At 35.5% G+C, this 12,184-nt stretch overlaps 1 protein-coding gene across 4 annotated transcripts in view; it reads left to right on the plus strand.

Annotated features, from left to right (window-relative positions):
* Positions 1-8,961, plus strand: part of FAM184A (family with sequence similarity 184 member A) — a 77,092-nt gene extending 68,131 nt beyond the window's left edge. For 3 of the 4 annotated variants that reach the window (XM_086632110.1, XM_086632111.1, XM_009985505.2), the window contains 4 exons: positions 2,413-2,530; positions 3,241-3,345; positions 6,940-7,142; positions 8,880-8,961. In XM_086632110.1, coding sequence (XP_086488236.1) covers positions 2,413-2,530; positions 3,241-3,345; positions 6,940-7,142; positions 8,880-8,961 — 508 coding nt within the window. The remainder of the gene's footprint in view (positions 1-2,412; positions 2,531-3,240; positions 3,346-6,939; positions 7,143-8,879) is intronic. The other variant, XM_009985506.2, reaches the window with a different exon arrangement.
* The last annotated feature ends 3,223 nt before the right edge of the window (positions 8,962-12,184 follow it).

Raw genomic sequence — 12,184 nt, forward strand, 5'->3', positions numbered from 1 at the left:
TCCTGTCATTCATAACGTGGGAGAAGAGACCGACCCCCATCTCCCTACAACTTCCTTTCAGGTAATTGTAGAGAGCGATAAGGTCCCCCCTGAGCCTCCTCTTCTCCAGACTAAACAGTCCCAGCTCTCTCAGCCACTTCATTCTTTATCTCTGTCTGTGACATAACCCATTTGGTCAGAGTTTCTGGCTGAGGCTTCATAGCACAGTGAGGGCTTCCTGACATGAAGTTGTCACTGAGGGATTTGTATTTGCAGCATAAAAGATTTATAGTAGAAAAAGTAATTATCTCTAAATCTATCATATACTTAAAGTAAATATCAATTACAAACGGACAATAAAACCCAAATGCATTCTTTCTTGATAATGAGCACTCAGAAATTGTCTTCAAATAAGATGGGTAGAAAATTCTAGTTCTTACTCCTTTCTAATCGTCCACATGCACACTCGTGTCTCCTGATAAATGTGGTAACTTGGCATTCAGTACGTTAGGTGTGAGCTACCTCCTGTTTACTACATTTGTCTTGTATGAGGAACATGCCTATGAGCAACCATCCGAACAAGGTCTTGGAACTGTTTATCCTAACTTTTTTCCCTCGTGAAGTTTGTTTTTCAGTGTCTTGAAATTTCTGAATTTAGTTGGTTCCCCACTCCTGGTTTTTGCTGAACTTAGAGCTGTGAGGGAGCAGCCACTGTTCTAAAGAGAGCAAACATTATCCAAGGTGCCCTGGATAATGCCCAGAAGCAGCTATTTCTTAAGTAATTGTTTCCAGGTTCTGCTGTACTTAAGCATGGCCTTGTGTACATTTATGAAATGGAGAATCTATCTTACAGTAATTGAGAGTGGGTGTCATTAATTAGGGTCTACAACTAAGGTCTTTAAATTACATGTTTCCTCTTTGAAACAGAGAAAAACCAGTCCTCTGAAATATCTGAAAATAAAGCGACAGCTGTGCGTAAGTATGTGCTGTGCTCTGGAGATCTGTGTGCAATAGCTTAACCCGGCATAAAATGTGTACACAAAAATTAAGCCAGCTGAGCATATTTCTGTTCTGCTGAGTCAAGTGCCTTTTCGGCAAATAGAAACAGTCATGTTGTTCACATTTATAACGTTTTATGTAAATACATTATATAATCTCCTCAGATTATGTACCGGTTATTTGAAAGCTATAAATATAATTTAATATGAACTCTTTTTTCAGATACAACTCAAAATAAAAATCACATAGCTGCTTCTGAAGGGAAAATATTTATCTAAAGTGAGAAGTTACGTCTACTTCCAGGTGCCTTGTGGAATTGAGTTTGAGCTGACTTACACACCTTAAATTCATAGATTTTTCTCAGGGTTTGTTGGGCATTTTTTTAAATTTCTTTTTTCATTAAGTTTGTTAAATTTCCTGAATCTGTTCTGAAACTTGGTTCACTAATCTACATGAGGGCTGAATATGTGAGACGAGTATTTTAGTAGTTTCCTTTGGAACAATGTTTAGCATCATGAGCACAATATTTATGTTTGAGTTGTTTGAAACTTTTGTGTCTTCAAAACTTGTTCTTTAAGAAGAAACAAGGATATTTATACTTGTACAATTCCTCTCTCAGTTGGCTTATTTCACGTCTCTCCTTTAATGCTTTCCCACCAAGCATTTCAAATTTCTTCCTATTTTTTTTCAAATGTTTATCAATTGTTATATTTCACTTAATCTAGATATCCTAATATCGAAGTTTTATTGCTTTTCTTTTGCAGCCCATTCCTTTATTTCATCTCTAATGGTACTAAGTTGCTTTTGTGGAGAGGAATTAGTTACCTATTAGTCTTCACTGTTCTTGGATATCTTTGTCCCAGTATGTTCCACAAGAACTGAGGAAGACGGTGCCAGCCTTTTCTGTCTATCCAGTTTCTCCAGTACCACACGCATGCATCTTTATTCAGAGTAGTCATCTATAAAAAGAAAAATGATACAGTTTGTGTTTCTCATCAAGAAAGTGAATTGCCAGCTTTTAAAATTTACGTTAATATTAAATATAATGCAATATAGTCTCTATGTTTTACATAAGAATCTGTCTTAGCTATGACTTCTGTAGTCCTACTGTCCATATTGTGTTTTTGAATGCCTTATTTTCTGTCTGACTTCCAAGAGGCCTTTTTTCAAACACCTAGTACTGCATGCACAAGAAGGATGTTGAGTTTTTAGAATTTTGACCAGATTATTAGCTACTGGAGCAAAGGTTATGGTTATTGTGGATTTTTTTTTTTTTAACTAGCTAAAGCTGAATTAATTTACTTCAGGGTAATAGGAAAGTCATCTTCTGGTTTTACTCCCTTAATTCTCTTTTGTACTAATCAAAGATGTGACTATTCACTCATCATTTAACATTGGATCAGGCTAAAGGGGGTATTCTTCTTTCCTATAAAGTTTAGAAGAAATGGAAGAAAAATATAAAAACAGAGAATCAAGACCAGAAGACTTGCAGCTTATCTCAGAACTGAAAGACCTAATTGCAGAGCGAGACCAACTCATAAAGAAATTGATTGTAAGACTTTTATGCTCTCTTGGTTTAATATCTTGGCAGATACAAAAGTTAATCTATTTCAAAGCGTTTGAAATGTATTTAAAGAACCAATCCTGTTAGTATGTTATTCACTTTCTTTAACATGTTATACCTGTGGCCCCAATGGCTCATAATAGTAAAACTAATTAGATACAGAATGTTCTGCACAATCAAGCATAATACATTATTATAAAAAATATTTCAGTATGACCTTGATCAGACGTCTCCAATCCTGGAATAAGCCAGCCATGTAAACCATACAAGAAATAGTCTCTTCTGTGAGGCTTCCAAGACCAGTTTCCTGACCCACTGAGCTTCCCAAATTCAGAGCACAACATGCTGACTCAGATTAGTCTGATTAGATCCTGGTTCAGAAAAAAGAAGGAATGAGGAAATTCAAATTAATTAGAAATCAGAAGTTAACTGAACAGAGTCTTTCCCAGTGCATAATCCATTAGGCTATGCTCACTCTCAGGAGTGCAGAACTGCAACAGACCTGCATAAATAGAAATTATTTAGTATTCACATATAATTATATATTAAGCATATTAAATATGAAATGCAATTTTTAGAATTACCAGTTTATTTAAAAATGTAAATATAAATTTATTTGAGATCATTTTATAGGCAGATTTGGCCGCTAACTGATTGAAAATGCATAAAAAGCAGTTTCTATTTGTTCTTCTTTTTAGGAGGACAAAAAGTTCTATCAGCTGGAGCTAGTTAACAGGGAGACTAACTACAACAAAATGTTTAATGAAAGCCCTAATGTTGGTGTTATTAATCCATTGGTGAAGGTATGTTCCATGGACTTCATTGCTAAAGTGAAGAAAAAGAAATCTTAACTTAGGATGTAGTAAAAAAAAAGAAATATATGTGTGAGTGTGTGTGCCTGCGTGTGTACGTATATCACTCTTAAAAGACACATCCAAAACAAGAAACATAGTTTTCCATTTGTCTCTACTTATTTTTGTGTAGATTTGTTTCTTTTGTGTTGTTGAGAGATCCACTGATACCGTTGCCCTAGTTTGCTAGACGTGTGACATAAAACAACAGTTCCTGCAAAATCCAAATAGACGTGACAGAAAGGAAAGAGAGGGCAGGACTGTAGCATATAATACAGAACAGTGACATGGTTTTAGTTTCACAATTTTTCTTGGTTATTTTGGAAAGTGCAAGGATAACTTCATTTTTCAGGCGGTGCTAAGGACGGAAGAGCATTAGAAAGACAGAGGAACAGGGGACACTAAAGGAAGGGAATAAGAGTAAAAAGTGGAAGGAGAAGAGTATGAGAAGGGGATGGAACAAGTCTGAATGGAGAAAGACAGAGTAATACTGGAGAACTGGGGTGACAAACCAGGTAGGGACTGTGGGGGCAGCAGGAGATAGAAGTCAGTCTCTAGCCTTCTCAGTTGTTGTCGCCTTCTATGTAAGTGAAAGCACTTCAGTAGCAACCTTTTTCAGTTCTCTCCATCCTGCTGAATAACAGCCAGTGAAGGCTACTGTACAAGCAGGTGTAGTAGCCTCCTGGTCACTTGAAAACCCAGCAGCATTCCTTCAGGAGGCGCATGAATAGACTCTGGCAGGGTACCCTAATTCCATTTCTTTTCACTGCTTCAGGAGTAAGACTGAGTCTTGTGATATTTCCTTCCTCCTTGTGATAACCCATAAGTTACTTCAACTGCATGGAAAGGGAAGAGACTTGTCCCAGCTGTAGAGGCAGAAGAACTGAGGAAGTTTCTGAAGCAGAGGGTGACTCAAGGGGCACATTGCGAGCAGCTCAGATGCTCAGAGCCTCAGAGACCAAGGTTCAGGCTCCGTTATTTAAAAGGAGGTCTGCCTCTGTTCTTTGAGATCAGGCTGTGTTGTTTAGCGAAGTTTTACTACCGTTTCACATCAGATCAGCATATTTCTTACTTTTTCACAAACTCTGCTGCAAATTGTCAGTATTCTCTTACGTTCTTCAGGAGCCCAGGAGCTCTCACAAGCTTATCTGCGGGTGCCTGACTTTTATGCATAACTGCATAAAAGAACTTTGTGTGGGCCCAATAGAGACAACACCAGGACTGCCAGATACAATTGAATGCTTTGGGTTTAGGTGATAACAACTGCTTGAAAATTTTGGAAGTTTGTCTGAACCACTCATTTATAAAAATGTGAAATGTAACCATCGAGTATGTAAGCTTGTGTTTTGTGTGAAATCTGAAGTGTTTGGGAAACATACTTCACCATCAGATTTCTGTAGTGATAATTCATATAATTTTATAATATGCTTCTATCACTTAAAACTATTTGGACTTTAAAACCATCTTGTATGCCAGAACATTTGGATCTCTCACTTCATATGTTGTGGACTATGTTACTTTATTTTGTCAAAGCATGTACTGTGTTATTGGAGAATGAATAGCAAAGAAACTGAAAATCTCATTCTCTTTTCTTTTTTGTAATAAAAAGGCAGAATTTATGAGTTACTACAGACTTTGCATATTAATGCAAAATTACAGCCATTGCAGTATGTATTACAGCTTTTCTAATTTATGCAATGGATCTGTTTAATATTACATTGTTGCATCTGAAGTTTCTTAATACTTTGCATGAATTTCATGGAAACAATACACACAATTTTGTCTCTCCAGATTTGACTGCTTCAGAAGCATAGATTATTTTATAGAGAATAAGATATAAACTGTAGTATTTTTCTAAGCACTTGTGTGGATAATATACATTTTCCAGAAATGAGCCACTTACGAAGCACACAGATTTAACTACAGAGTGTTTAACACACAGGTTTAATTGTAGTGTATATTACCTTGCAGATGTATTTTACATACAGTTGGCTACTTTTACCAAGCTAGTTTTTCCACCATAATGTTATTTCTTGCTTTTTCAGCTACTACAGAAGTAGTAAAGCGTGTGGGACAATCTTAGTTTAATCCTTTGCAGCTAATGATCTTTCACTGCGATGCTTAAAAAAAGACTTTTTTCTGTTATAGCTTTCTGTTAAATTGTTAGGAGGTTTTAATTGTATTTTAACAAACGCATCCACCAGTGTGGCTACAATTAGTGGCATCTGCATCTGCCAACCCTGGAGAGGTCAGGCGCTGAAATCAAAGCCAGTGAAGAGCTAAACAGAAGAAAGTACAAACAAACAATAGGACTCTGTCTCTGAGCAGCATTTCTCTTCCAAGTGGAATTCTGCTGGAAAACAGTATATAGAAAATAAACCGTGAGAGTCCACTTGTCCTTGACTTTATTTAGTTCAAATTTGTGTAGTTCATAAGCCCTTAAGGGGTTTCTCTGCTAGCTGCTTTGTCAGGGTTGCATATACGTAATTGAGTGAAAGTATTTATTAGATATTCAAATAATACATAAATCATGAGAATAAACAAATCTGTTCACAAATCCTGGTTTGGGAACTAAGGCTTTTTAATATTAATATTTTACTGTGGATATGGAATATTTGATAGAAGTCAGAAAATACACATGGTATTCTGCCACATTGCTATTTTTAAAAAGCTATAGAATTATTTGAAGCATCCTTCTACATTAAAATAGCTATTAAAGTACAGAGGATAAATACTGATTCCTTTGTATGATGTGTTATGGAGAGTAACATAGTGATATGAAAATAAAATTCTTCAGTGTTTTGAGTCCTGTGAAATACTGTCAGTAGGAGTATAGAGTATGAAGAAAAGAAAAAGGTTCAGTTGTGCCATCTGGTGTCTAGAAGTGGCAGCTGTAGCAGCATTAGAAGCCTGGCCTTTTCCTTGTGCAGGAAACGGAACTGTACAGTAATCTTTTTATCTTTAGCAGTATTGCTATAATGCTTGCTAACTATGAGGGCATAATTGCTTTAAATATATGTAGCTGCTTTTCTAGGTTCCATGTTCCAGTAACCAAACTGTGCCTCAGTGATGAGGTGAAACCTGTGGGAGAGATTTACTTTTTTCATCACTGAAACTGGCTGTAATTACATTTGACAGCAGAGCTGTTTCACTGATACCAAGAACAGATTTAAGTAAACATGAAAGGTATAACAGACTAAACGACAATTTTGTGGAAAACTTCCTATCTCCAATGTTTTAAACAGAGCAAAATGTTATATTGGACGATCTCATATAATATATTAATTGATTATTACACAAAGTCATAATAACTTAATCATCTTGACCAGAATTTTTTTTTTTTTTCTGTAAAAATTTGTGGTGTTCAGTTCTGGTCAAAACAAATAGTAAAACTACAATTAGAAAAAAAAAAAAAAAACAATTGGTCCCAATTGCTCTCCTTCTAAAAAACCTCAAATCAGCCATTAATAAAACTTTTAAATTTGAAAATTTCCTCATCTGTCCTAGTGCAAGAAGCCTTCCTTACATTTGTTATTTTTAATGCAGCAAAAGAAGAAGAGCGATAAATCAACAAACAGGTTTGTGAGTGTCCCCAATCTAAGTGCTCTGGAATCTAGCGGAGTGGTGGGCAATGGACATCCTAACCGCCTGGACCCCATTCCCAACTCACCCATCCACGATATTGAGTTCAACAGCAGCAAACCACTACCACAGCCAGTGCCACCTAAAGAGCCCAAGACGTTTTTGAGGTGAGCACTGCCTCACCAATCTTTTTTTTTTCTTTTTTTTTTTTCGCTTAACTCAGGAAAATTTTGCATTCCTATTGAGCTGAATCCCACTTGCTTTGTGAACCTTTCAGAGGTACAAGTACTTATGGCATTTTTAATTTTTACATTATATTTGTAACCTCTTTATAGTATTCCTTTTTATTGCAGACCTTGTTGAAATGTGAAGTATTCTCTCATTTTTTCATAGGTCTTGAACTTTGAAAACCTCTTTGGATACTTTAACAGAATTCATGTGCTTCCAATTGTTTACATATATGAACAATTGTTTTAAATGTTTGTGTTATTTACTGATTGTCACTTAGGAATTGATACTAGCACGGAATTTATTTTATTCGGTATTATGTGATAATGGTTTTTATGTAAGAAAACTATTTTCTGTGCTACATGAATGTTTTGTGTTTCCCCTTTCCTCACCTATATCAAATCGTTTCATATGAGTAACCTTACTACAGCAACAGGAAATGTGCATGCTCGGATGCTTAATGCTGAGCTTCCCGTAATTACAACCAGCATTAAAGTCTCAAGTAATTCTCTCACAATTAATAATAGAGAATTGAATAACTTTAAAATGGCATCTAAGAGGTGAGATTTTAATCTTTTGGCGTTATGTGCCTACACATTAAATGCACTGCAGTGCTGCACGCTGTATTTAGCAGGGGCTCATCTCTTACCTCTAAGTTGGCAGCTTAAAGCAACGTGTCATTACCAGTTCCTCAGTTGGTGGTTTACTCTCTCTCTTGGTTTAACGTGAGCACATACCTAGCAACTACTAATTAGAGAAGGAAACTAATAATAGAATCTAAAAAATTAAGAGACAGTCTATTTCAGGAAAGCTTTTTTTTAAAAAAAAACCACTATTGCTTGTTTTTTCCTGTACATGTGATGTGCATGAGTGTGCTCAGGTATCTGTAACTTGCATGTGCATGAATTCATGGATTGTGATGCTGGAGTTTCCATTCCAAATTATTTTGTGCTTTGTATTATCCAGTAATACAGTAGGGATTATCTTATTACTGATTTTTATTGATAAAGGAACTTAATTGTGTAATTAAATTTAAATTATTAAATTATTCTCCCTTGCTCGTTTTGCGAGAATTCTAAGTCTTCAAGGGGGAAACAAATCTTGTTTGCAGCACAGCAGTTTATTTTTTCCTAGAATATTAGCATATTTTAAATGTGTGCATGAACAATGCAAGTGATATTTGTGATCAGTGTTAAGTATTGAAATAGTGTGTATTTTCGTTCACTTGCCAACAAGTCTTTGTGAGCACATGTCTACAAATATGATGCTTGCATCATATTTTTGAAAATTAACTTTACCACAGGAAAAGGATGCTAAAAGAGGACCTTCTACAGTCACGCTTTTCCAAGAAAACCCTTTTTATTCTTCCTGAAAACCTACAGCTGTTCATGAGATTTTAAATTAAGTTTTCCAAAATATTGTTTGCCCACCCTGTAACATGGCTTCTGAACTGCTTGTCTGTGCTGCTGATGCTCTCCAATGGAGTGGATGATCAGAGATTCTATAGGGAGACATTAAATCATGTCCTGAGGCACACTGCTAACTAATCCGTGGAAATACAGAGACTGTGTTCTTTACTGAGTATTTTCTGGGATTTTTTTTCTCCTAACATTTGTACTTTTTGTGTAGTCGTGGGATAATTGTGGTTTGTTTTTTTTTTCTTTCTGTGAATTTAGCCCTCCTCAGACTGACGCTTCACCAGTGGCTTCACCAGATCCACAACGCCAGGAGTGGTTTGCCCGATACTTCACGTTCTAAGAGATGATTTGTTTTTTTGGCACAGCGTGATGTGGACTGTTTATAAGAGCATGACCTTAAGTAAACCCTCATGTGAACAAGCTTTCCTGTAATTTGTCAAACACTGTGAATGAGAAAGTATTTGTCTTTCTGATTTGAAACTGCACTGTATTTCATGTTATATTTGTTGGAATCACTGGAAATGGTACTATATAATGTGTGCAATTATGACTTATTTTTATTTAAAATGGAAGAATCTTTAAACTTTGTAACTACTACATAATAAATTTTGGTAGAACAAACATAATGCTTTCCCTTTTTTTCCTATAAATGTGTTTTCTTTGATTTCAGGTAAGGCTTTTCCCCAAAAAGTAACGTAATTGCATGGTTACTATAAACACAATCTAAATTGTAAAAGGAAGAAGTATATATATCGCACTCTTTCTCCAGTTTGGGCAGGCTATGTTTAATGCATCCCAATTCTATTCTGTTACTTTGCAGCAATTTAAAAACTGTCTCCTTCTAACATTTAAAAGGATGAATGTGAAATAAATCAGAACTAGTGTAGCTGCTAGTCTTCAGCGCAGAGTAATTTTGACAAAAGGATGAAGAAAGCCGCAAACCAGGAGCTGTTCACTGGGGGAAGTTGACTCCTTACCTGTTGCTCATGAGACTTTGCCATCTAGTTATAATCAAACACTTTATCGCTGAATTCAAGCAGAAACTGTTCCTACAAGTTATGTATTTCTTTTATGAATATTAACAAAAACTTTCTTGAAACATTTATAAGACTGTACCAAGTATCTCTGCATAAATCAAAAATCTACGTTTTGAGCATATAGTCCTGCTTTGGATAAAATTCATGTCTGAAATGGAAAAAAAACACAAAACAAAAACAACAACCCAACTTTTTCCTATTTATGCATACTACAGATACAGATCTTTCATTAAAACTTAATTACCTTCCCTTCTCTGTATTAAAGGTTTTTCTTCTTCTTAAACTGATACATGAAAATGTTTTTTCAGCTTGTGAGCATGATTCTCCAATCTACACCTTTTATGATGCCAGTTTTGCTTGAGAAATTTGTTGCAGCATATAGAAAAATAGAGTTTGTTGTCTTTTTTTTCTAATTTTTCATTCAAAGATTACCACAAAGTAACTCACACTGGTAGTCTCAGGGAGAAAATTGTCTCTTTGTTTTATGAATGTATTTTTAAGCTGAATCTCTTATCTTTTAAAAGCAGGAAAAAATGTTTGAGTTATTTGAATAAGGTTTTAGTTAGCATAAACAAAGGTCTTGAACTTTAATATTTCATCTGAAGCCCTAACTACATCTTTTCTTCGCTATATGCACAAAGGTAAATACCTAGAGGAAGATACTTGCTAATTATGATGAGTTTTATATGTAGTATATGTATAAATGAAAAATTTGTATGTTTTCATATAAACAATATAAAATCTTCTAAATGAACATTTTAAAACTTGTATCTTATAGTTCAGCTTGAAAATTCCACTGAAAGCTGTATTCTGGTGATGCTGCCATGGATTAAAGATGTATACAGCAGATTTTCTGTAGCTGGTTGACTCAACTGTAGGTATATGCAACTTTCTAATTTTAGAAGAAAGCCATATTGGGCAAAATGTCAGATTTCTTGGCTGTTACCCGAAATAAAATACACTAGCTCGTTTTGTTACAATGTTCTGAAGTTGAGTGTTGCGTATTTTTTCTTGCATGCTTTGCAAGGGCTCAGCCTTTTCCTCCCATCCTCCACCTCATCTGTACATTTTTACATATGGAATTAATAACTGAACAGTAATCTGATGGCAGTATCCATGTTTACTTTACACCTGTTCAGTAAAACATGTGCCCATTGACTTTTGCAAGTAGGCATTTTTCTTTTGGAAAGGAGAAGAAAGTTAAGGAACACTCAGTTACCATGTCTGCCACAGCCAGCAGCTGTTCCACTACCAAATCAGTCTCTTAAAAACTATCCAAACAAACAAACAAAAAAAACACAAAACCAACAAACCAACCTGAAGAAACTAGGAAAAAAATTATTTTCTACCAAATGGCATTGAGAACTCTGTAAAATGTATTCCTAAGAGAAGTTAGTATCTGGCATTTGGAATTAATACAGGAACTTGCATTATCACACCACCATTGTGTTCCTGACCTTTGCAGTATCTGGTATTCGGAAAAAGCAAAAAGCATACGTATTCGTGAGTCCAGTTACGCAGAGAATTCTGCAGAGTCTCTGCTCTCATGGGCACGCAGTCTTTCCAAGCTCAACAGGCAACTCTGAGTAAGGAGGTATGGAATTAGCATGAAGTTGCACAGTATTATCTAAAATGGTGGCAAAATCTTTTGGCTCTTAGGAGCTCTCTCTCTCTGCACTCTGACACGTTAAATCTCATTACCAGCACTTAGTGTAACTATTCCCCCAACCCTTTAGTTTTATTCAGAAAGATAATAAAGAGCCAACAAAGAATGTAATATTGTAATCCTTACTGTGTTTTCCTATGGAAGAAGGAAGTAACGAACAGGCAGTACTTGATACAGTGGCAAAATCCAGAAGAATCCTACATTTCATCAGAAAGTCATCGTAATAACCAGTCTCAAGGCCAGGTTTGGCCCTTCAGTTTGGATTGCTCCACTTACTTCTGTGATAAGAGCCTGAATGCCAGTGGACTTTCCAGGTTAGCACAAAACTGCTCTAGCTGACCCATCTGACATGATCTCATAGCACAAGGAAGAATTTTGTCCTGAGAACTTCATGGCTTTTTTTTTCTGTAGCAGGAATTGTACCCAGAAGGTTTACTTGGAAAAAAAAGGCCCCCAAACTATTGAAAACCAAGCTGTAATCAGTGCCAACATAGAAATCGCCTTATCATGCTGATTCCTTCCTTTTGCATTTTTTCAGTTACCTCAGCATACGTGTACTATATTTACCTGAGACTTCAAGGAAAATATTAGTCCTATGAGAAGTGCTGACAATAAAATACATGGGTCAATATAATAGAATTTTTAATATTCTAATTTAGACTAAGTAACTTTTCACATCTGTTTTTCTCATGATCTGTTATTTTGGAATAAAAAACTTTGATTATTTTCTAACTGGTTTGAGTAGTTGTACATTAAACATGTACATGTTTAAATTAAATGTCTTAAATTTGTAATCTTTGATCGCTTTAAAGAGTAAGAATACCTGTGTTCTAGGTTGCCCAGAGAAGTTGTAGATGCCC

This window comes from Tauraco erythrolophus, chromosome 2, assembly GCF_009769465.1.
Source record: "Tauraco erythrolophus isolate bTauEry1 chromosome 2, bTauEry1.pri, whole genome shotgun sequence".
NCBI lineage: Eukaryota > Metazoa > Chordata > Aves > Musophagiformes > Musophagidae > Tauraco > Tauraco erythrolophus.